At 33.3% G+C, this 27,411-nt stretch overlaps 1 protein-coding gene across 2 annotated transcripts in view; it reads right to left on the bottom strand.

Annotated features, from left to right (window-relative positions):
• The window catches only part of LOC140439622 (NFX1-type zinc finger-containing protein 1-like), a 209,497-nt gene that overhangs the window by 80,526 nt on the left and 101,560 nt on the right, over nt 1–27,411 (bottom strand). For both annotated transcript variants that reach the window (XM_072529649.1, XM_072529650.1), the window contains 3 exons: nt 26,492–27,083; nt 24,030–24,237; nt 4,821–5,068 (listed from right to left, as the gene is read on the bottom strand). In XM_072529649.1, coding sequence (XP_072385750.1) covers nt 4,821–5,068; nt 24,030–24,237; nt 26,492–27,083 — 1,048 coding nt within the window. The remainder of the gene's footprint in view (nt 1–4,820; nt 5,069–24,029; nt 24,238–26,491; nt 27,084–27,411) is intronic.

Below are 27,411 nucleotides of genomic sequence, written 5' to 3'. Positions count from 1 at the left end.
TTAAAATCATTTTCCCTACTTTTCATATCGTGTTTAGAATAGACACTTTTGGTCAATTACGTTAAAAAACATTAATTTTAATTCATGTCTGTGGAAACGAAAATACAAATAATACAACCCTGAATCGTGCTTGTTGTAATCGTGGATTTGCCGCGCTTCTATCGTTCATAAGAAATACATGGCCCTATCTCCGCAATGTTATTTTCTTAACGTGGAACGCTCTATAGCTATTTATATTCATAATTGAGTATATAAAAGCAGCTCTTTTAAAATGCTTGTCTTATTTGAACGATTCTATTTCTGCAATGTAGTATTTAAAAATATTGCTGCATTCCATTAAGAGCTCGATAGTATAAGTTGACTATATGGTTCAATTAGTAAACAAAACATTTATAGTAAATTTAAGACAATCACATTTAATAGCACAAAAATGCTTATTAGATTAAATTTTTTTTTTTTAGGTAAAGAGAATAACATTTAACACACAGAATAAACATTTAACGTTAAAATTTGACTCTAGAGTAAACATTTAACGTTATAATTTTATTCTAGAATAAAATTTTACCGGAGCAAAAATATAACGTTACACATGGACAATTATTAGTTAACTAACAATCTATATCACAAATCACCAACTTTTGTTATTTGGGTACAAATTTAAACAAACAGTGGGAACAATTGACGGAAATTAAGATAAGGATCGAGAAGGCAAGATTAGCTTTCGTCATGAAAAAATCTTTAAATACGATATAAAATTGGAAATAAAAGTTCGTTTGGAGTCATGGACTCCACTCGAAGTACACAAGATGCTCGAAGCATTTGAAATCTGGTGCTATAACGCATGTTGAGGATTTCCTGGATAGACAAAGTTACCAACGACGAAGGTCTACACAGAATGAGTAAAGAGCGTGAAATATTCATAACCATAAAACATCGCAAACTTGAATACCTGGGCCATATGGACCTAGTTAAGGAGAAGTCGTCCAAACAAAAACAAAAAAAATCAATTATTGGCAAATGCGCAAAAAATTGAATTTAAAAGTCTATAATGCGTTCTAATAAGACGATGCAAATTTTATTTTTATACCGGTAATTTTAACAATTGAAATTACTGAACGCTTTCTGTGCATATTTTCTTGATAACATAATTATGAAGCAAGGCATTTTGAATAATATGCGTTAGATTTATTTAGCGAAAAGCAAAATCTTTACAAATGTTTTGTAAATGAAACTTATGTGGGTTGGAATGTTTTAGAGAAATAAATAATACATATTATATTTTTATAACTTTTTAATCACTCCAATGGTGCAAAATTTATTTAATTTTATTCATAAATTTACAATAATTAGCTTGTATTCTTTAGGTCAAAATCCAACGTGAAACATTAAATATATCAATCAAATCATCTATCACATAGGCAGGACTCATAAAGTTTTCATTAAAAGGTTTAGCGTCATGTGTAGTTTTGCTTCTGCCAAAGATTTATCATCAGACCAAAGGTAAACAAGCCTAGCTATCAAGTTGTCTGGGTTTAGTCACCCTCGTTGCTCTATATTCAAACATACGCGATCTACATTAAAAGTAGACATCATAAAGATGTGTTTCATCATCATCTTTCTGGCTTGGCAACATTGCGTGTTCTAGCCATATTTCTAATGTATTCATCGATGTTACCAAGGGACCTTGTTCATGGTCTTCCTCTTCTTCTCTGGCTAATGGGTCTATCAAGGAGCGTTTTTCTAGCTGGGTCATTTGTGTTTTTTCTCTTTAAAATAATTTGTCTTGTTTTTAACCAGTTGATTTTTTTTATTGGTGCCATTTTTTCAAATAACTGTTGCCTTTTCAAATGTTTGTAAAATTTGAATGAATTTGCTGAAGTTGCCACTAAACACGAATGAATAAGCGGAAATTGACATGTCTTCTTCTTCGGGTGCCATATCAGAATTATCCGACGTTGGCGATCACCATTGCGAAGGCTTCTCGATCTTCAGCAATATGGAATAATTGTCCTGCATTTGATATCTGTGTCCATTCACGAATATTTTTTAACCAAGAAACTTGTTTTCTTCCTACACCTCTACGGTCCTCTATTTTGCCTTTAAGGATCAGTTGTAATATTTTATATCGACTTCACCTTAATATATGTCCAAGATAAGACATTTCTCGATGTTTAACAGTCTTTAGCAGTTCTCTATCTTGGTTGACGCTCCTTAGTAATTCTTGATTAGTTTTCGTTCTTGTCCAAGGTATCTTTAACATTCGTCTATGAACCCACATTTCCAATGTTTCAATTTTATTCATGATCGATACTTTTAGCGTCCACACTTCTGTACTATAAAAAGTACGGGCCAAACATAGCACTTAACCATTCCTAGGTCCAGGAAGAAGAAAACTGCCCTGGCTTTATAGTCTACCGAACTTTTTAGGGCAGCAGTCAACCAAGTCAAAATAGCCATGCTAGTGTCCAACATCCGTAATGAATAGGCACCGTAAGAAGAAGATGTTCAAAATGGTCGCCTCAGACATATTGATAACATCCCAATCTTAAATAAAAATGTTAATTTTCATAAGTTAGGTAATTTTGGATTTAGATTTATATACCTATATAAATATACACTTTTCACATATTCCTATAAGTTCAATTGCGTAGACAATGCTGATCATTCTATTGTTTATCGCCTTTGTATTTAGTGATTTGGGAATATTCGGTAAAGGTGTCACCGGAAATCGACTTTTCCTATCAAGGTCGGCAACAATTTTGGCAAATTTTGCTCTACGTACGTCCAAAAGAAAATAAAGATCTAAATAGACATATATGTCAATTTTAAATAAAATAATTGACAATGAGAAATTTTATGTCATTTATAAATATTAATGCTTTCTAAGAAATTCACTTCTTCTTTAAGGTTAATCTGCACCCTCAATTAATTTGTTTTTGGAACAACAAAGAATGAAAATCTCAAAATAACACTTTGTACGTCATAGTGACAGACAATTAATTGCACTACCGAAAATAAAGAGTTTTGACTAGTAGCTACACTACAAAATAATACTGTTAAGTGAATTCGTACTATTCCTACTCTCCTACTATTCTTTTCAAAAAACACTAAAATTAATGCGAATACTAATATAAAAATTACCACTAATACGTTATGCAAGGAACACTATTATTTATAAATACTAAAATAGAATTAATTAAAAACGCCTAAATAGGTTTTTAAAACTAAGTAGGTTATAGATTTTTTTATAGATATATTACTTGTAGAGCGTAAATTTTATGACATCGTACTTTCAAAACAAAAGTTACAATATCTACTATTCTGTAAGTTTCAGCATGGCCAGTGTTCAATTTTTTCACATGCGAAAAATCGTGTCATTTTTCGCTGTATTATTAACTATCCTTCTACCACAATTCTACAATCATTACCTTAGTCCAACCCTTGATAACCCTTCCTATTCCAGTTCAACCTCCCCTCCTTTAGAAATACAGACAGTTTTAAAATAGCAAGAAGAAAGACTCTCTCTTGATTGTTGACTGTCACTAGGGACAGTCGTTGGCTCTTTCGTCTGCTGAGTCTCGCTAGGCAGGCGTATAATCTCTCTAGCTTGTTACCTATCGCTTGGTAAAGACTTACCGCGCTTTTTCTCCACTCTAATTATCTCTTATAGTCAGGCGAAAAATACCGCAAATACTATTTTAAATCGTGTACAGACGCAAATGTGTTATATCTCGTGATCTCAGTGTTAGTACCGCGAAACACGTGTTCAGAAACCGGTACCCGGACAGATTCCCCGTATGAAGAACAACCGCGACTGAAAGCCTCTAAATACCGTGAGTGTGTGTGTGCAGCAGAAGAATTGGTAAGACTTTGTATAAACTTAATTTGCTATAATCTGTATAAACTTTTACCACATATCCTAATTTATTTGAACCAGCCCTATGTAATACAGTCCTCATACACTGAAATTATATTCATAATTTCACATATGTACACCCTTTTTGTACAGCCAGTTCAAAATTCAAATCGATAACATTCTTATTAAATTTTGTTGTAATCTGCCAAAGTGTTGTACAAAGTAATTGCTATGGCAACCCTGTTAGTATGATGTTTCGATTGAAGCGTTTTAAAGCCGAAAGTAATGCTATTTATCGATGATAAATATTACCGATGTTTCAGATGAAGCCACCGCTTTACAATACAATACAATTTGATGGCGGTAGTTCAAGATATAATTCTTGTTTAACGAGATTTTTTACATGTTTAGGAAAAAATATTCAACGTTTCATTGCAATTATTTTCAACTTCTACAGTTTTATATATGTTATTAAATTTTTTTCCGGTTTCTTACCGGTAGCTTTATTATAAGCCGGAAATATTTTTTCCTATTGTGGCAAAACTGTATATTTAAAATTCTTTAAAAAAATCATAAGATTATATCTTTATGCTGTAAGAAAATTAACAAAATTGTATGTTTGGTTTTTCCGCTTTATACTTGGAAAAAAAGTAGTTTTTTGGAGTTTTTTCGAAAACGAAAACATTTGACATTTTCGAAAACGAAAACACAAATTTTTGAATGTATAGTTTGTCTTTTGAGGAGGTGCAGATCAACCTTAATGATATCATTTTATACATGAACAGATTATAGATGGATGCCCACAAAATAACTGCAACATTTTTGAGAAATGAGAAAAAAAAATTTTAAGTAATTTAGAAATTCTTTAATAATTTTTAAACTATTTTACACAAGATTATTTGTATTTGTATTTTAAGAGTAAACCTTGTTTTAAGAAAAAGATTTAAAAATAAAAAAAAAATACCTTGTACATGGTTGTCTGCAATTATAGTCCGCATGATCTCTATCTAAAACGTGACATATTCTTGTACAAAAGTGGCCACATTTTAATTGAGCCTCACATTTCAATGCACAACCGCCTTCTGGCAATTTTAAAAAATCTTCCTCAGATTTGACTTGAGTAACATGATCCAAGTGAATTTGACACCGTAGCGTTAAATAAGGACCAATTGCTTCTTGTTTTTTAAGAGTGTCTTCTATCTGAGGCCAGATCTGAAATACAGTCAAAATATTTTTTGTTAAGTCTGTCTTAATGTAGAATGTCTCGCTTTTTTGCTCAACAATTGTTTTTAACAATTTACCTATGCGTCATTATTGTCATTAAAAAATATTTTAAATATCTTCAACTAAGTTGTTAAACCAAGATGATATAATTTTAAACAGACTTTCCAGGTACGTGTTAACGACATTACTACTACAGTGAAACTTCTCCATAACGGGCATCAACAGGGAAATAATTGTCCGTTGTGTAGAGTTAGCGCTTAATCAATTGAAATAAAAAGAGGTTTCGATTTGCTTGATCTTTAATTATACTTTTCGTACATATTTGCATAAGCATATACACAAATAAAACAAATAAAATACTAATGTAAAAAGGAAGGTATTACTTCTTAAAATCAAACCAATTGTTCAATTTAATATTTTAAGCTTTATGTCTGGCAACACTGTAATAAAAGTTTGCCTGTCATTTGTATGTCAACTGTCGGAAGACATATCTCCTCCATACTCTTCAAGGCAATATACACGCTAATTTTGTCTATCGATGTCTATTTTTTCCACCCTAATTTCCAATAAAAACAATTTAAATTTAATCATGGTCCTTCGAGCCGGATTGGGTGGAAAACAAGTTTACTAGTATATAAAAGCGAGAACGAGAATCACCATCACGCCATACAAGGAACAATTAAGATCAGTCCATTCCATGTTCATACCAACTCATACTATCATTAAACCTTTAAAATATCAATATCAATTCTTTCCTAGCCATTTACATTATCTAAGGTTGAGCTTTGGGATATTTTCGATTTGAATTATTTTTAAGTAGGTACCTACTATAAACTATTAACACTAATTTACATAAAAAATTCATACAAAATGGCATTATCAGGCAGAGACTTTAGATATCTAGATACTTTAAAACGAACTCGTGGGTCAATTAAGAAAAAGTTAACAATTTTACAAAACCACATAACAAAGATTAGAGATGCAACAATTATAGCTGATATAGCCGACATTCAATTATGAATACAACAATAATATTAATTTAATTAATGAACTTGAACAAATACAACAATTAATTGAGCAAAAGTGCGATGAATCAGAATTAGATGAACAATTTGACGAACGGGAACAATTTGAAAATAAATTTTATAGTGTTGTTGCATATTTAAAAACTTTCATAGACAAAAATAATTCCAACAATGTTTCAGTTTCAAACAGTAATGTTAATCCTATAAATACTCATTGCAATTTATTTACTAGTTTAGTTACTCATGCAATTAACTAAAGATGTACTATGGGACATGGTTATAATTAATGTAATTTACTACAAGCTAGACAAAATTAATCAAAATAAGTGGAAAGAGTTCCATACAAAATCGGATATGCCTACATCATCAGAATTTCTTGAATTTTTAAAAGAAAGACAAGATATATTAGAGTCTATAGAGGAGCCTCATTCTAATACAAAGATATCAAATCAATTTAATAAACCACCTAGGGAGTTTTACCCACGTTCTCAAGTAAATTTATCAATAAATGCAATTAAATGCAATCTATGTAAAGGTGAGCATACTATATATACATGTAAAGAGTTTTTAAAATTAATTATCTTGTCTTAGGAGATTTATTTCGCGTAGAGGAGTACCATCCGATATTTATTCTGATGAGTTAAATACTCAATATAATAAAATAATTCTGAATGAGAATAAAATGAGTTAAATGAATTAGGTCAATTTTTGTATGCTAATCAAACTCAAATAAGCAACTATTCTTCTCATAAAAACATTAGGTGGCATTTTATACCTCCTTATAGATCTAACTTTAGAGGTCTTTGGGAGGCTGCAGTAAAATAGTCTTTGGGCCTCCGTCTAAATTTTTTTTTATGAACACACTCTCCAAACTTTTTTCAGTTGTTATTTGGGTGGAGTCGGACAAATTTAGAGCCTGGCGCAATATGGTAGTGGGACGTTTGTCTGTGAAACTGTCAGGAACGTGTTAATTTTATGTAAAAAAATTTACGACCACATTGGTCATTTTAATTTAATCAATAGTTTTTATTATAAAAACACCGAAAAACATGTTGTCGGACAAAAGTAATGGGCCATTTGGCGCGTCGGACTCTCTAAACGTGTCAAATTTATGGAAAAAAAATTATTACCACACAGCTGTTTTTAACACAATTCATCATAAAAACTGTTTAAAAAATTATGGTAACCTTGTCGGACAATTTTCACGGGGCATGTGCGCAGTCGGACGCGCCAAAGATGTCAATTTTATGAAACATTTTTATTTATTACCACAGATGTTTGTTTTTTTTTCTGTTTGTTTGCATGTATAATGCATATTAAATCATTTGTCCGACAAAAACAATGGGGCTAATTGATACAATTTAAAAAAAAGTAATTTTTTTTTGGAAATGCATCTGTCTAAATTACACAGGGTTTGTGCATGCCTTAATTTTACAACCATTTTTCCGACACTTCTACAAAGTTGTAAATAATTATATTTAAAATAAAAAAAATCTAATTGTCCGACAAAAACAATGTGGCATTTTGATACAATTAAAAAAAAAGTAATTTTTTTTGGAAATGCATATGTCTAAATTACACAGGGTTTGTGCATGCCTTAATTTTACAACCATTTTTCCGATACTTATACGAAGTTGTAAATAATTATATTTAAAATAAAAAAATCTAATTGTCCGACAAAAATGTTGGGACAAACTAACAAAAAAATAAATTCTTATTGTATATCGCCGTTCTTAAACTGTAAAGGTGAGTTTATGCTTATGATTTTCTATAATACATATTATATGTATTAAATTTACTTGTTCCTGTAGTTTAAATATCTATTTTTTAAAAATTTTAAAATTAAAATTGTTGGAACTTTGATTGATCTCCAACAATTGTTCGGGAGAAAGCTTATTAAATTCCTTTCCCCGTGCGTGTACAGTACCAAATATTTTAGGACCATGGACTGTACAAGAGTTTCCTTCGATATAGATAAGCAGACTTCACGGTGATGGTTCAGTATGTGTTTGGTTTTGTAGGGGTTTGTACTTAGAGAAAAATAAGCGTAATTAATCGATACTACACATTTAATACCGAGAAAATATTTACAAAGGCACTATTACTAAATAAAGAGTTAGCTTTAATAAATTGTTCATTTTTATACCGGCGTTTTAGGGGCGCGCGACTATAGAGAAAACTAAATGCACTTTTTTTACCGCACTTTTGACAGTCTGTCAAATACAGTCTGTTGCTAAGATAAAATTCAACATTTGTGGAAACGAAAAATAAACTGAAATTAATATAAAATGTTGTTTTTACAACATACTCGCCCCCGTTGAAGCGCTGGCTTTAACACAAATAAACAGATTATATTATGCCAAGAGAGCATGCGGAAGAAAAAATACATTACAATTATCATCTTATACTAACTTAAATTAAATCGTCATTGGGTAGAGGACACAATTTTGTAATAGAGCGCTTGAAGACTCCATCTTTAGTTTTCACAGAGGCAATTCTTACTCTCCCATCTTTTCGGGGAAAGACCTCAATAACTCTTGCTAGTACCCAATGAAGAGGAGGAGTGTTGTCTTTAATCAGCAACACGAGATCGTTAGGTTCTAGGTTTTTATGAGGGAGAAACCATTTAGGGCGATTTTGAAGTCTATTCAAATAGTCGATAGACCATTTTTTCCAAAACACTTGTTGGAGTTTGGACAAATGTTGCCATAAATTCAATCTGTTTTCAGGAATGTGGATCACATCTTTTTCAGGAAAGGACGTAAGAGATTGTCCAATCAAGAAGTGTCCAGGAGTAAGATACGTAAAATCGGAGGGGTCATTTGAAAGGGAGCAAAGAGGCCGGGAGTTGAGCACAGCTTCAATTTGACCGAGAACTGTAGTGAATTCTTCGAACGTAAGCTTAACATTGCCAAGGAGCCTACGCATATGATGCTTTGCGCTCTTTATAGCACTTTCCCAAATGCCACCATGGTGAGGGGCTCGAGGAACTATAGTTTTCCAGCGAATATGAGATGAGGCCAAAAATTCCTTAATAGAACGAGAGCTTTCCTTTTCCTTGAAAAACTTATAGAGTTCAAACAGCTGGTTGCGAGCACCAAGAAAGTTCGTGGCGTTGTCACTGAATATTGTTTGAGGGAGGCCTCTACGGCTAATAAAGCGTTTTAGAGCGAGAAGAAACGTCTCCGTAGAGAGGCCGGAAACGACTTCAATATGAACAGCTCGAGTCGACAAGCAAACGAAAAGAGCAATATACGATTTTAATAAAGGAGCCTTACGAAGGTTGGAAGACTTTATCTGAAAGGGGCCGCCAAAATCTAATCCGACGTGAGCGAACACTCGAGAGGAGTTTAAACGTTCTTTTGGTAGATCTGCCATGATCTGGGTAGCGGGTTTGGCACGAAACTTAAAACAAACCATACATTGATGAGTGACCTTCTTGACTTCTCGTAGTCCATTTAAAGGCCAATATTTGAGACGAATTTGTGACAAAGTATTTTGAGGACCTGAGTGACAGAGTCTGACATGTTCTCTGTGGAGGATGAGACGAACTACACGATTTTTTGAGGGGAGGAGAAGAGGGTATCTTTGATCAAAGGTAACGTCTGAGTTTCTGAGGCGACCTCCCACCCGGAGCATTTCATTCTCATCCAAAAAGGGATTTAGGGGTAAAAGACACTTATTAGATAGAGTTTTACCTTTCTTAAGCTCAGAAATCTCACTCGAGAAGTTGGAATACTGAAGCATCTTAATAATCTTAAGTTCAGCGTTTTGAAGTTCGCTGACTTCAAGGGTATTAGTTAACTTGCGAGAAAGCGGTTTAGCATTATTAGCAAATCTAAACATATAGGCTAAAGTTCTTACAAACTTTGAAAAATTGGAGAACCTATCAGAAAGTGAGGTGAAGAAATCTATTTGATCATTTCGAGCGTGGAGAATGATTTTCCTTTCTTCAGGCAACTTGGAAGTATACCCCTTTGGGTTGTATTTCAATAAATCCAACCGAAGTTGATTTAAAAATGGAGGACCATGAAACCATAAGGACGAATTTATTAATTCAGAGGTAGCATTCCTCGGGAGAATATGTCGGCAGGATTCTCTTTGGATCGTACGTGCCTCCAGTGAGCATTAGGAGAATTATCTAAAATTTGTGCAACCCTATTTGCTACAAATTGGGTCCAACGAGAAGGATGTGAACGAAGCCAAACGAGAACAATTTCTGAATCCGACCACATATTTCTAGAGTCTAATTGAGATAACTTTTCTTTAACAATATTAGCAATCTTTGCTGTGAGTTTACTACACAATAGAGCACCCATGAGTTCCAATCTTGGAAGGGTCAAGGGTTTTAAAGGAGCAACGCGACTCTTAGATGCTAGAAGGGAACAAGACACCTGTTCTGATTTATAGGTCACACGTAAGTAGATACAAGCTCCATAAGCCTTTAAACTTGCATCTGAGAATGAGTGAATCTCAACACCAGTGATTTCTTGACTTAAAAAGAGACATCTAGGTATACTTAAGTCCTTAAAATGAGAGAGACTGCTAATAAAACTTAGCCATTCATGTAACGTATCTGCGTCAATGGTATCGTTCCAACTGATTTTGGAAATCCAAATCTTTTGCATTATAAGCTTAGCGACAACTGTAACGGGATTAATAAGACCTTGAGGATCAAATATTTGGGCAATCATTGACAGTACTTCTCTCTTAGTGTATGAGTTCTTTAGGGTGAAATCTGGAAGAGAGATTGAAAACGTGTCAAGAACAGGATTCCACAGAATCACGAACAGTCCGAGTTAGAACACCATTTATGTAGAGAAATACATGCTCTTCCAAGTAAACTAGTTAATTCCTTGTGAGCTTTGAGGAGAGTTTGCTCATCATTAGCACCGTAGAGAATGTCATCAATATAACAATTATTTTGAAGAGCGTCACTGGCCAGGGGATATTCAGTTTGATGAGTATTTGCCAGTTCCATTAAACAGCGAGTACTCTGAAAACTGGCGCTTTTAGTTCCATATGTAACTGTTTGCAATTCCAGGCACTCAATATCTTTTTCCGGGGAGTCACGCCAAAGTATGTTTAACAGAAAGGTTTGATCAGGATTGATTTTAACCTGTCTGTACATCTTTTGTATATCAGTTGTGAAAACAAAGGAATATAATCGAAAGCGTAGCAAAATATCAAAAAGTTCCGGTTGAAGAGTGGGACCTTTGAGTAGGATATCATTTAACGAGTAACTACTAGAGCTTTTCATCGAACCATCGAAAACAACCCTAAGTTTTGTTGTTAAGGATTCTTCCTTTACTACACAGTGATGCGGGAGAAAATATTTATTTTCTAAATTTTCATTAGTAAGAGAGAGAGGGACTATTCTAGCATGTTCGAGAAAAAGATATTCACTAATGAACGACTTATATTGAGCGTATGTATTTTCATTTTTTAAGAGCCTATTTTCTAAATTAATAAATCTCTTTAAAGCTACTTTAAAAGATTCACCTAATTTTTTATGCGCATTTTCGCAGACAAGTGGTAGGTTTACTTGAAAACGACCCGAAGGTAAAATACGAGTGGTTTTATTAAATATTTGTTCAGCCAATTCCTCATCGGGGGTTAATTTACTAACGTGGGGAACTTCTTCAATTTCGAAAAATTGTTGTATCAATTTATCTAAATTATTCTCTTCGGATTCGGACTGAACAAAGAGAGAAACATTTGACTGAGAAATAGCCAAGTTTGAACTCCGATGAAAGACATGAGGGGGAATAGTACCAAAAATAACATAACCTAAGTGGGTATTCTGAAGAATGGGAAGATTCTTTCCTAAACGAATGAATCCATCAGTCAATAATTCGCTATAGATGTCGCCAGCTAGAAGCAAATCAATTTTACCGGGAACAGAGTACGAGGGATCTGCGAGAGTGAGATTAGGTGGAACATTTATTTTGCTTCTATCTAGGGTAGCTTTAGGAAGCCTACAGGTTATACTATCAAGTACAGCAAAAGAAGTTTTGAAACTTCTATCCTTCACATTATAGGGAAAAAATTCTATGTTAATCATTTGATTTGACATTGAGGTGTTTTCGGATATGGTTGATATCTGTAACTGTTTAAAATAAGGGGTGAGGTTTAACTTCTCAACCAAATCACGAGAAATGAACGAATGTTGACTCCCATTATCTAGGAGCGCCCTGGCATGCATAGGTCTGCCATCTTTAGAATACACTGTCACTAAAGCGGTAGCCAACAATACATCAGTTTTAACTGATAAAGCAGAGAGAGAAGTGGCTGTATGAGAATCTGAAGTATTTTGTACTTCTAAAGGAGGTTTGAACGAACTGGTAGAAGCTTCGTTTTGGGTATGAGAATTATATGAAGGCGGAGTAGATGTGTGAGCAACACGACTGGAAGAGCCTTGAGACTGTTTGGGAGCTTGAGCGTTGCGATCAATCGAGAAAGATTGCCTATTCGTGTTCCTAGAGGAAGAGACATTTTCAGAGGTACTATGCAAGAGCGAGTGATGTCTTTTCTTACATATACTACATGAGCGTGAAGAGTTGCAATCTTGAGAAAAATGTTTATTACCCAAACAATTCCAACAAAGTTTCTTACCTTTTACAAAATTAAATCTTTCCTGTAAAGAGAGACATTTAAAATCATTACACTGATAAATTTTATGAGAATTACTTTTACAACATATACAATTAGTATCCGAAAACGAGTTTGTTTGTAAATTAACTGATGAAAACAAAGATGTTTTTAATTGAGGTTTATTAAATTTTTTATCATTATCAGAAACGTTTAATTTTTCTTGTATATCACATTTTTTCTCGAGAAAACTAAAAAACTGTGAGAGAGTAGGTAAAGCCTTTGAATCTATTTCATACTCAAATGACCTATGCGTCGCGAAATCTAATTTTTGTAAAAATACTTCGATCAATAGTAAATCCCAATGTTCGATAGGTACAGACATATTTTTAAGAGCAAGTAAAGTTTGTTTACAAAGAGTTAAAAATTCTCGTAATGATTTTGCGTTACTTTTAGCTAAAGATGGAGCCTTTAACAATTTTTGGATGTGTAAACTAATCACACGCGATTTATTTTCGTATCTATTCTTAAGCGTGTCCAAAGCGATCCGGAAATTTTCTTCTACAACTTCTATATTTTCTATCAAATGTAAAGGTTCATTTTTTAAGAAAGATTTCAGATATATAAATTTTTGCACATTGTTTAGCTCCACATTATTGATTATTAGCGTTTCAAATAGCTGATAAAACGCGTTCCAATCGGCGAAGTTTCCTGAGAATACCTGCATCGTGATTTCCGGCAACCTAACCTTAGCAGTGGCTACAGTTGGTGGAGTAGAGTTTGAGCTGAGTGAGTGGGAGGGTAACTTTAAGGCTTCTATCTTATGCTGCAGTCCAGCTAGTGTAGAAAAGTATTTTTCCTCCATCAGTACCCTGTCTTCTGTTTCAGAATCGGTTTCATCGATTTCTTCAATCTGATCCATCACGTCTTCATATTTCAGATAACACGTTTTCAATTCGGTGTGTCTGAGTTGAAACTGGAGACCGTCAGTTTCTGCATCTGCGTTTTCTAGTAACCAGTTCGCTATTCTGGTAATCTTGGCCTTCAGTGGTTTTCTCTTCTTCTTGAGATCTTCCATTTTGACTTTAACAAAAGGTACTACTCCAAAAACAAATGCCTAAGGCCGTGCAAACACCGAATTCTTTAGAGAAATTAATGTTTATATTATATACTAATATCTGTATCACACGGCGAAAATAGAGTCAATAATGTTTATATTATAATAACCTGTAGAGCACACAACGAGAGAGTTTATAGTTTATTAAAACGCGATAAATGTCTTAAATTACACTGAGAGTTTACTTTTCAATTAAATTTTTCGCACACGCGGTAAATGTCTACAAATGTCTACTAATAAATTTTTTAAAGAGATAGTCTTTTTGAAAAGCGGTTCACTTTGTGCATAAGCGAAATTATAATATGGAAAAATCTCACCCAATTTGTCCAGTAGTTTACAGCAACAGGCACAAACACCAGATAAAATTCACTTCTGTCCTTTTGTTTTAGAGTTTATCGCGACACATTAGTCTTTTCGAGGGTCTTTTAATCACATTTATATAAATATGCAAACCTAAGAGTAAAGTACAAATAACGCGATCACCAAACACAAAATCCGGCTCGAAGGACCAAAAATAATGTTGGAACTTTGATTGATCTCCTACAATTGTTCGGGAGAAAGCTTATTAAATTCCTTTCCCCGTGCGTGTACAGTACCAAATATTTTAGGACCATGGACTGTACAAGAGTTTCCTTCGATATAGATAAGCAGACTTCACGGTGATGGTTCAGTATGTGTTTGGTTTTGTAGGGGTTTGTACTTAGAGAAAAATAAGCGTAATTAATCGATACTACACATTTAATACCGAGAAAATATTTACAAAGGCACTATTACTAAATAAAGAGTTAGCTTTAATAAATTGTTCATTTTTATACCGGCGTTTTAGGGGCGCGCGACTATAGAGAAAACTAAATGCACTTTTTTTACCGCACTTTTGACAGTCTGTCAAATACAGTCTGTTGCTAAGATAAAATTCAACATTTGTGGAAACGAAAAATAAACTGAAATTAATATAAAATGTTGTTTTTACAACAAAAATCTCCAAAAAATATAAATTAGTAAAATCAGCAATTGTTCTAAGGTCACAGATACGTACACAACGTTTTCTATACATTTTAATATGCATTTGAATATTTTATACACATAGAAAGTGCCACAGGCCAGGTGAGCTATGTAACCTTGTAGCTCCAAAATAAATTCCCTCTCTCCAATTTCATTTCGGAGCATTTGCTACGAGGTATCATGTAATATATAGAGCACACCTTAGTTTTTTTCCATTGATTCTCACGCTTGCACGTTTTCATTCTAGTTTCTAAGATTATTTAATATTTTATAAAAAAGTTGTAAAGTATAGTGGCTTTAATGGTTTTAATAATTTAAAAATGCAGTGTTTTTTGTGTAAACATTAAAGTGCAAATGACTCTACATATAGAGAAATTGTCGAGAAAATAAAAATAATGATGAAAACAATTAGTTCTAATAAGTTATTTTTTTAAATTATTTCAGTTGAATCGCTTTCAAAAGATTCCATTAAATTTATTATGTATTGTTTAATTTACAGGATCCATTTCTAATGATCCGAATGATTGGGAGGCAAATAGATCTTCCGATGAAAGTGAAGACGAAGAGATAGGGGATTTATCCGCCAGTGACTGCGAAGGCTCTGATGAGGATGATAATTATTAATTGAATTTTTGTTCTAATAATAATGTTTTTGTCAATATATTATTACATTAAATAAATTTTTTTCACTATATATGAATGCATAAAATAATATGTATTAACTCACCTTTACAGTTTAAGAACGGCGATATCCAATAAGAATTTATTTTTTTGTTCGTTTGCCCCAATATTTTCGTCAGACAATTAGATTTTTTATTTAAAAATGTAATTAATTGTAACCCCCTACTTTTGTCTGAAAAATGGTTGTAAAAATAAGGGATACACGAACCATACATGGATTAAAGACATCGATTACGAATAAAAATTCCGCTTTTTGGTCCGACTATCGATTTGCCCCAATATTTTTGTCACACAATTTGATTTTTTGGTTTAAAATATAATTACTTACAACCTCCTTTTTTTTGTCGGAAAAATGGTTGTAAGTAAAAATGTTGCATAAAATTGACATCTTTGGCGCGTCCGACTGCGCACATGCCCCGTGAAAATTGTCCGACAAGGTTGCCATAATTTTTTAAACAGTTTTTATGATGAATTGTGTTAAAAACAGCTGTGTGGTAATAATTTTTTTTTTTTTCATAAATTTGACATGTTTAGAGAGTCCGACGCGCCAAATGGCCCATTACTTTTGTCCGAGAGCATGTTTTTCGGTGTTTTTATAATAAAAACTATTGGTAAAAATAAAATGACCAATGTGGTCGTAAATTTTTTTTTTACATAAAATTAACATGTTCCTGACAGTTTCACAGACAAACGCCCCACTACCATATAGCGCCAGTCTCTAAATTTGTCCGACTCCACCCAAATAACAACTGAAAAAAATTTGGAGAGTGTGTTCATAAAAAAAATTTTAGACGGGGGCCCAAGGACTAAAAAGTATAAAGCACCACCTAAAACGCATTATGGTAAATAAACAATTTATTTATGAAGATTTCAATTCTCTAATTGTTCAAATTGAGGGTATCCTAAACTCACGCCCACTGTATGCCCTATCTAATGATCCCAATGATATTGAACCTGTTACTCCTTCCCATTTTCTTATTGGTCGTCCTATAACTACACTTCCGGATCCTGACCTATCAGAAGTTCAATTGAATTGATTAACTAAACCACAAGAGCTTCAGCGTATGTACCACCAATTTTGGACGAGATTTAAGCAGGAGTATATTTCTCAACTACATGTACAATATAAATGGAAGGATCCACCCACATCAGTCAAAGTTGGAACATTAGTTTTAATTAAAAATGATCAGTAGCCGCCATGTCAATGGCCTATGGGGCGAATTCTTCAATTAATTCCAGGAAAGGACGGCATCTCCAGAGTCGCAGAAGTGAAAACCGCCACTCGTGTAGTGACTCGTTCTGTTAGACATTTGTGTCCACTACCATTGGAAAATGAGACACTATAGTGACATTGTTGTATTAGTTTTATAAATTGGTTTAACTTTGAAGATTCTCTTCAAAGGGAGGAATTTATGTTCAATTTAATATTTTAAGCTTTATGTCTGGCAACACTGTAATAAAAGTTTGCCTGCCATTTTATGTCATCTGTCCGAACACATATCTCCTCCATATTTGTTCTTTTGTAAGCAATGTAATAACAATTTTAGCACGGCAATACACACGCTAATTTTTTCTATCGATGTCTATTTTTTCCACCCTAATTTCCAATAAAAACAATTTAAATTTAATCACCAATTTTGGTTGGTTTTTTGTTTTAAGCATTATTTTTCACAATTTCTGACACAACATTTAGAATTACATCAGATATTTTTTAACTTACTCTTGCATCAACTTTACATATACAAATTAGTAAGTTTTGGCTTCGGAAAGGCTGCATCAATCTCTAGGTAGCTAAAAAAATTTTCAACTCCATGACTTTCGCAAAAGGTTGATAACGGCAAATCATCTTCCAGGTCTCGTAGCTCCAGACTTTTCACAATTTCTTCTCCATTACTATCATTTTTTAAAAAACCGCACCTAATGAAACACTTTTCAATTGTTTTGGTTGAAACATCTCTCCATGCTGCCACAATCCAAATTAAGGCGTTAGCAATCGTTATGGACTTCTCCAGTTCAACCGTTGATAAAGAATGTTCTATAGATAATAACATTCTTCTCATCAAAAACTTTCTATACAAGGATTTAAAGTTTTTAATTATTCTTTAGTGTAACGGTTGACAATGTGCTGATATATTAGATAACTGAATATCCGGATATGATGTTGCGTAGTCTAGGAATACGAGAATTTTTCTTTTTTGACGTTGCATTTTTCTGTCAAATTTGTACAGCCAATCTGTCATGATATCTCTGGACATCCATTCCTTCTTGTTGTAGTACCAGTCGGAGTTTATCAACACGAAAATTTTTAAAACATCGAGAATGTTTACTTTTACCAATCACCAAAGGTTTTTCTTTTTCCCCATTTAAATTTGCAAACAATAATACGGTCAGTCTTTCCTTATCAGGTTTACCCTCAGCGCACTTTTCATTACAAAATGTAAAAGTTTTACTTGGTAAAGCTCGATAATACAGACCAGTCTCGTCAGCGTTATAAATATCTTCAGGTAAATAGTCACTTAATAAATTTGGCAGTTTTCTTTGCCAATCTGAAACGTCGTCAAGGTTAAAATTTGCAGCTTCTCCAGAAATTGTTCTAAATTTAATGTTATGTTTTAAGCAAAACTTGTCAAGCCAACCATTGGAAGCCTTAAAATTCAAATTGAGTTCTTTCGCCGCCTCCAAAGCTCTTTTTTTTATTATCGATTCAGATAACGGAATGTTCGTACGTCTCACTTTACAAAACCAATCGTACAGTATAGTATCGATGACAACACCTTCAATTTTAACCATTCTTTTTTGATGAAAATTTCCACTTTCACTATACCACTTCATGTTCAACGGGCTCATTACTTGAATTTTATGGAGTTAGAATATTATGTTTTGTGTCGTTTTCACTTTAAATAAAATGGACTTTCGATAATGAAGCTTTCTATCTTTAAATAAAAGAAAATTAAAAAATCATTAGCAAGTATATTAGTTAAAGATAAAGTATACCTCTTATTATTATTCTATAGCTTTACACATTATAATTCTCGTGCTAATAGGTATTTAGGTATAATTAGGTATCATTTATTTAACTAGAAAACATAATTTATGAAACATTATGAAAGGGGGCGAACATATTTAAGTTTGACATTTGCACATTCAGGCAGTTATTTTCTTGCATTTAGATCGATGGTTAGGTCACGACTATTCAAGTAAAATGTCAGGAATCGGTGAAGCTAGTGATAAGTGTAAAACACGTTTACATTTATCTGATGATGCCAAAGAAATTATTACGAATGTTTATCAAACAGTAAAAGAAGATAATCCAAATCCAGAAGACGGTAAACTTCTCATCAAGGCAACATCTCGATTGACAAGGATGCCATATACAACAGTGTGGAAAATTGTTACAGATAGAATTCAACCTCGTAAAAAGCGGAGTGACTTTTTTACATATAACGCAGTAAATGAAAAAGACGCTGAGGTAATTAGAAGAGCAGTTTATAATTTCTATTCAAGGAACCTAGTTCCAAAGCTTAGTATGATCTACGATCAACTTGTTAAAGACTATTCTATTACATATTCGCCTTTAACTTTATCAAGGTTTTTGAATCACATTGGTTTTCGAAACAAGAAAATGAATAAGCGCTCATCAATAATGGATTCCCCTCGACTTATTAACTGGAGAAACGAATACTTGGATGCTATATCTAAATTTAGAGATGAAGGAAGACCGATATTTTATCTAGATGAAACATGGTTCGATACCCACGATACTGCTCAAAAAGGTTGAACCGACGACTCTATTAAGTGTGCACCCAATTATCCAATTAACAGAGGTCAGCGAATAATTATTCTGAACATTGGATCCAAAAATGGCTGGCTTAGAGGAGAAAGCTTTTTACTATCGGTAAAAAACATTAAAGATTCAAAGCTGGATTACCATGAAAATATGATGAGTAACTTGTTTAAGGAATGGTTTGAAAAGAGAGTGTTGCCAAATTTGCCTCCAAAAAGTGTCATTGTAATGGATAACGCGACGTTTCACAGTGAACAAAATAGAAAAATCCCCAGTGTAGGCTCGACGAAAAAACAAATATCCGATTTTTTGTATGAAAATGATTTGTACTTTGAAGAAACATACACAAAAAAAGAAATGTTGAAAGTTCTTCACACAAAAGTATTTGAGAAACAATTTGTTATAGACAAATTAGCCAAACGTGATGGTCATATTATGTTGCGATTACCTCCTTATTACTGAGTTTTCAACCCTATTGAATTAATCTGGAGCCAACTTAGGGAAGTATACGGCGAAACAACTGCTGTTCCAAATTTAGTAGCCAATCGGTATCACATGTTGTAGAAGAAATAAAAAAGATTTCCCCAACACTGTGGCAAAATTGTGTTTCACGTGTTATAAAAACGGAAGATCATTACAGAACATTAAGCTCACATATTAAACCAATAATTATAACATTAGATGATGACGATTCTACTGAAGATGACAGCGATAGTGACATAGAGTTGTAATTTGTAATTATTTTTTTCCATCTAAACTTTAAATTTTATTATTTTATGTTATTGTTTCTAATTTTATTATGTTTATCTATTTTAATTCTGATTTTTGCTACCACTCTTTTAATCTTTTACTGTTATTAACATTATTGTCCTTAATTTCTTTAATTTGTTCATTTCTCTTATTTCATTGTACATAATAACATACCTATAACTACATAGATATAAATACGTATTAAATATAAAAATGAATGGCGTCAATATTAATAATTTGAGATATGCGGATGACACAGTGTTAATTGCACGCAATTCATCATTTGTATCGTCTGATGACGGGAATTTGTAAACTGATGTTGGAACAATTTTCTGACAACTGAAATAATTTGGTGACAATTTATTTTTTTTTTATTTTATTTATTTAATTATTAATCAGTGGTTTGCACAAATTTAAAATAAAGACCAATCTACCTAAATAATTCTGGTTTTTCACCCTAGGTTCGGCTAATAGCTCCAAATCATCCTCACTACTAACCTATGGTCCTAAAGTTTTGGGAAAAATTTCACCTGGTCTGATTGAGAAGCAAAATGCATTTAACAAAGAAGGCCATGGAATTGAAATGTCATCAGTTATTGACATTTAATAAACAAAGCAGAATATTTTGGTTTGTGCTCTGCAAAATGTTTTATAAAATTGATATTTGTCGAGGTGTTTATAATATGGTTGGGCGAATGTCGAAACGAGATATCGTTAATATTTATCGAGATCAAAACATAAGCAAATCGACAATTTATCGCACAATCATAGAATGTGAAGAAGGGATATCATGTGTTAACTTGCGTAAAAGTGGCCGACCGCGGATTTTGAACCATATAAGAGAGGCAAGACTGATTGAAGCAGCTAAGAACAAAATTGGGATCTCACAGCGAAAACTGGCCAGAAGATTTCATGTTGGACAGACTACAGTATACAGGACCCTATCGAGTAACAATATTATCCACCGGAAAAGAAGGAAAGATCCAAAATACACAGAGGATCAATTAGAGAGAATTCCGAGATGTTGCCGCGCGTTAAGGCGAGTGCATTTCGTCAACAAGTTGATCGTGATGGACGATGAAAAATATTTTACTTTGTCCAACTCTGAGATGAAGGGTAACGATGGGTTTTACACGAACGATTACGAAAATGTACCTGATGAAATAAAATTCAAAAGTAAGAAAAAATTTGAGGACAAAATTTTGGTATGGCATGCAATTTCTGAGGCTGGCTTTATCTCACAGCCTTACATTGGTGTTGTTCGAGGCGAAGCCTTAAACGCAAATATTTATATTCAAAGATGTCTCTCTAAATTGCTTCAGTTTGTGAACACATATCATGCAAATGATCAAATAGTCTTTTGGCCAGATCTTGCTTCATGTCATTACGCGAGGATCACAACATTACCTTTGTACCGAAAGCAGACAATCCCCCCAACCTACCTCAGGCTCGTCCAATTGAAGAGTTCTGGGCAATATTAAGTCGGAAAGTCTATAATAACGGATGGGAAGCACAAAATCAGGAACAGTTAAGACGCCGCATACATACAAAAATTAGAGAAATTGACGCCGAGGTCGTCCAAAGCATGACGCAACGTATCAGAGGAATTATTAGGCAAACGAAATTAATGGTCCCTTGTCTGTCATTTGAATTTTGATTTATAATAAGGATAGTTAAGTTAAATTGTTGAATAATTTAATAAAAATATAAGATTATTGTGGTAAGAGTTATATGCTTTTGAAATTTTTCCCAAAACTTTAGGACCATACGTTATAATAATCAGAAAAATCACTAATTCCTTCGTCGTCAGTCATATTTATAAAGTTATAAATAACGAGAAACAAATATATAAATAAATAATAAGTCTAGCATAAGCACGTGATAAAATCATTAACCTAACTTCTTCTTTTTTCTGAACAAATTTACTGCTTTAATACAAACTCTAAGTTAATCTAGGCCCAACAAATTTAAAGAAGTAGATTAAAATCCTAGTGCGCAAGTCATCCCAACCAGTACATGCATTTGCCAGATTACTGAAATTATCGTCACGAAACCGTCACTGGGCGATCATAATTTTTGTTGGAACGGTCGGAAGGACGATGAGATGAACGATCATATTTTTGTTGGAACATATTTTGTTTAGTGCGCAGAAGCGTAACTGTTACGTGACGGTTTTTCGTTGTGTTGGAACAAACCTATTATAATACTAAATCGGTAGGGTGATCCCACCAGCATCAGGCAAAATATCTTATATCTTGACGGAAACTATACCTAGTTTTATGACCATAATCGCCTGACTGTTCGTTGTTAGCAGGTCAAATTACAATATTTTCTTAGAAAAACTGAAGGCAAATTTTGTCCGGAGTTTTTGTAAAAACTGGTCGTTCAGCAGAGGTTTCCGTTGTGGAGAGGAGGCCGTTAACAGAAGTTTTACTGTAATATTAATTCATGTATTAAAGACACTCAAATATCTCTGACAAGAGGAAGAAAGCAAAAGGATCGTGATTAGAATATGTAATATATAAATATAATATACTACAAATAAATGGATTAGTTGAAATTAAATATTAGTTATATAACATTCCGGCAAATTCAGAAGAAAACCATTAGTTAAAATTTATGACGTGAAAGACATCATTATATTTTATTTACTTTTTATGTTGGGTAAGTATGAATTTTTATTAGGATAGGAGGTCTAATGGGGTAATGATATATCTCAAATAGACTCCCCTACTCAAAGCCACGAGACTTAAGTGGAACTGGGCAGGACACTTAGCCAGAACACAAGATGGACGATGGACAAGACGAATTATGGAATGGAGACCCAGAAATTATAAAAGAAGCCGAGGACGACCACCGACTAGATGGACCGACGACATAAAAAGAGTAGCGGGAAACTGGCTACAAGCGGCCCAGTGTAGAGAACACTGGAAAGAACTGAGGGAGGCCTATGTCCAGCAGTGGACGGGATTGGCTGATTGATGATGATGATGACTCAAATGCCAACTTCATCTACATATTGGTAAATCGTTGGCACAAACGAGGTTCTGGCGACCGAGTATCAGCGGAATAACTGTAAGAACTGGAATTAAGAAAATGTAGGTCCACCTCTGCACCTTAGCTTTTACTGCATTTGCCAACACGCTCGGCAAGCGAGACGTTTTATTTGCCATAAACCTCTCATAGGATGTATGCTAAAATGTCGAATTTAAAGATAATACCCCAGATTAGTAGTGTTGAACACACAAAATCTCACACTGAAGTCAGTCTGCGCCACGTGTCGGATTCTGGGAAGGAATCAACATAAGTAATACAACAAGAGTATATGTCGCAACATATAATATTAGAACAATGAGCACATCAGACCACCTTACCAAGCTACAAAAGGAACTTGGACACATAAAATTGGACGTAATTAAAGTTTGTGAAACACGACTACCAGAAGAAAAAATCTGAAATCAGGACAGACACTATATCAAAATAACTCAAATCAAAGTAACGGACAAGGCGGAGTAGCATTTCTTATAAACAAAAGATTAAGCCACTTGGTAACCGAAATCAACGTCATCTCTGAGAGAGTTATCTACGTAATACTAAACTTAAACACGATGTATTGTATACAGTTCGTTCATGGGTATGAATCCACAAGTCAGGCAGACGATGAAGAGATGAAGACATATCTAAAGCCATGAGTGTACGCAAGACTCACTACAAGAAAATTAGTGGTGATTTTAAGGCTTAAATTGACCACAAGAACAGACTCAGAAAACATTGGAAACTTTGGGTTGGGCACGAGAAATCAAAGAGGAGATATGATAATAAATCACAAAGAGAACTTATACTGGTTGAACACGTTTTTTAAAAAATCAAAACAGCACTAAAAGAAAATACAAATATGAGGGTTTTACGAGCAACACGGAAACAGAAGATTACGATATGTGATTACCATATTATATGATTAAATTAAAATGATAATTTAGTAGTAATTTGCATATTTACCTCACTATTTTCACGCAACTGTTTCATATTCCCCATTATGTAAAATCCATTCCTTGCTCTAGATAAAGCCACGCAGACTCTGTTTTCTATCTTTAAAAATCCAATTTTGTTTTCTTTATTACTTCTTACCAATGATAGTAGGACAATGTCGCTTTCTTCCCCTTGATAATTATCCAAAACAGCAATCCTAATATTCTCTAATAAATGCCTGAAGCAGAAAAAATATCTAATATTGCTATTATAAATTTAAGTAGAATCTACTTCTAAAGGGAATCGAAATGTAAAATTTTCTCCTTTTTTTTAATATTATAGCGATCAATTCATCATACACCTTATCGCTTACATGAAAGAGTAATATGTCTGTTGTGGAAAGACATAAAAACTTATGAAGAGATTTATTTGTAACAGATGTTCATGTTTTTTTTATCAAAATACGAAATAGTTGCCATGTCATTTAAACTTTAAAAATTGTTATAAGATCGACCGAAAATATTTTTCAGATAAATAATTTAGTTACACACACAAGTATATCTGCAAACAGTTAACATAAATAACATTAAATTTCTGCGCTTGGGTGACATTAATATTATTTTTAAATGTACCCAAGTAAGTACACAAGCTAAAGAGTGAATAGCCGTTAGTTAAGAGCGCGCAGTGGCAAATTTCTAAAAAAAATGGGGAAAGCTTTACAGAATTTGGCCGTTACTTTCGTGCAGTAACGTTGTAACTTTTTGTGCATTGTGGTAAGATAATTATGGAAAATGTGCGTAAACGATAAGTTATAAATCATCAAACGCAAGAAGTAGTAAATAACAGTGTAACAGAAAATTGACAAATGCTAAAACACGAAATTCATATATTGTTTGTCAACCTACGGAAAGCCTACGACAACGTCCCATTGAAGGAGCTGTTTCAATCAATAAAAAGTACGAGCATTAATACAGTATTAATAAAAGCCGTCAAAGTACCTATACAATCAACCCATAACAAAAATAAAAACAAGACACAAATAACAACAGGGTTTGTAAAATATAAGCCATTGAAGCAAGGATATTGCCTGTCTCCAACTGTATTTAAAATATAAAGAAGCGTCTTAAAAAGATAGAAACAAAAATGTAGAACAATGGGAATACCACACACCAACACTATGATATATTTATACGCTCACCTTTGCAGACGATCAAGTAATACAGGCTCACGATAATTACGATTTAAACTATAGGATCCAAAAATTAATTAAATAGTCTGATATATTGGGCCTAGAAGTCAGTGAAAGAAAACCGAATACGTGTGCATTAGAGAGCAACAAAAATATCTCATATTAGATGACAAGACCAGGATAAAACATTGCTACGACTACAAATATCTAGTTATAAATATTTTGCGGGGATGGAACGTTAGATAGAAGCCATAAGAGAAAGATATACGACAAGCAGAAAAACATTACAATGTTAAACAGTATTTTATGGGACCAATTCATTCGCAAAGAAAATAAAAAGTGAATATAAGCTGAGAGCAACGAAAATTGATTTTTGTAGAAGCGCGGAAGGAAGATCTAGAAGAGAAAGGGTTAACAACTAATGCATTAGAGAAATAATGGGAATCAAACTAACGATGACAGATGACTTATAAAAAAAACAACTTATCTGGTTTGGACATATACAAAGAATGGATGAACAACGAATACTAAAGAAAGTAGTAAAATGGCAATCAGAAAGCAAGAGAAAACAAAGTAGACCGAGAACAAGTTGGAGAGAAGGAATAGACAAAGAAACATAGAAGAGGACCTATGGAACAACCCGACGAAGGGGCGAGTGTAAGTGGAAAAACGAAGAAAACGTTATAAACCGACATGTAGTAGTAGTAATTCATCGTTGAAACCTCTCAGTAGCTCAAATAAACTTACCGTTGCAGACTCCTTTCATTGAAAAAAGAAGAATAATCATTGATTTCGGCAATGTATACTCATTAATAACTGTTTTAATTGATCCAGTTTTATTTTGTTAATAAACTGAATGTGATTATTTTTTTTGTTTAAATATCGGCTGATTTGTTGGATAGTAATTTCCACCACTGCCAGTCGGTAAAAATTTAACTAAGTAGCAAAAATAATTACTAAATTTTCTAGACAGTTGGGACTGGGATCAGCGAACCGAGTATATAATTTATTACATGTGTAATAAATTATTTTGTCTGTCTTTGTGACTCCCGGTCACGTTCGGTGAAAACCTAGGACTTACGAAGTAATATTGCTTGTTCATTTTAAATATATTTATTATAATTATATTTTTATTTAGATTTTTTTTAATTATGTCAGAAACTATATATTTTAGAGTCATCTTTAACGCTATAACCCTACTCAAATCAGGGATAACCGACAACTATTTCATACTTGGAGTATACATTTATTCATTCACTATGTATTAAATAATATATAATTGTATATTTCTATATATACGTACCTATGAATTCTGCGTTCGCGTTGCATTTCAAACATTTGTCCCAAATAAGCAGCTAATATAATAATATTCTCTGCCTTATAACCATTTAAGACTAAGTGTTTTGCCAACTGCATTAAAAATTTAGATTCGTGTATATTTTTCTTACTGTTATCATTACATAAAGATTCTTCGTGTTCGTGATCAATAAAAAATAGTGTATGCTCGATTCCTAAAATATTTGGTCGATCATGTACCGATTCGTGATCGTGTAGAACTGGGTAAATAGTAGGTCTAATTAAATTGGCAATTTCGGGTCTCATTCTATGCTGTATATTCAATGTATGACATTCCACGTGATTGTCAACCATTCTTTGGAAGAGACTTATATTTAATTTATACTTTGTTTCTATATGATAACTAGCTGTACTAGGTTTTAACTGCTGATGATCACCTATTAAAATCAAATGTTGGCAATGCGATGTAATAGCAGTTATTATATGGGATTCTAATACTTCAGCAGCTTCTTCTACTATGACTATAGGACTTCTTAGAGCTTTTAATGACGTATTTAGACGAGCTGCTCCCGTTGTTGTCATTCCGACAACTAAAGCTTCTAAAATAAAAAAAAAGTCGATTTTATCTACTTGCTTTACAAAAAATATAAAATGGAGACACGTGATATAATGGACTGTATTGAACCTAACCAAAATCACATTAAAATTAACTTAATTACAATAATGGGAAAAACACAATTTATTCTTAAAAAAATACTGTTGGAGTGTTACAAATTGACGCATGAATTGTTGAATCTTCTCTCTCTGTTAACGGTAGTCGGTGGTCGCTGTGTCATAAATCGTTAGTCAAACACACAAGAAATAGTGGAGATGTCGTGTTGTTTTTTACTTCATAACAACAAATCATAATTTGTCCATACTTAACGC

Source organism: Diabrotica undecimpunctata, chromosome 4, assembly GCF_040954645.1.
Source record: "Diabrotica undecimpunctata isolate CICGRU chromosome 4, icDiaUnde3, whole genome shotgun sequence".
Lineage (NCBI taxonomy): Eukaryota > Metazoa > Arthropoda > Insecta > Coleoptera > Chrysomelidae > Diabrotica > Diabrotica undecimpunctata.
Note: the sequence above shows the minus strand (reverse complement) of the source record. Positions and strands in the feature narration are given on the sequence as shown.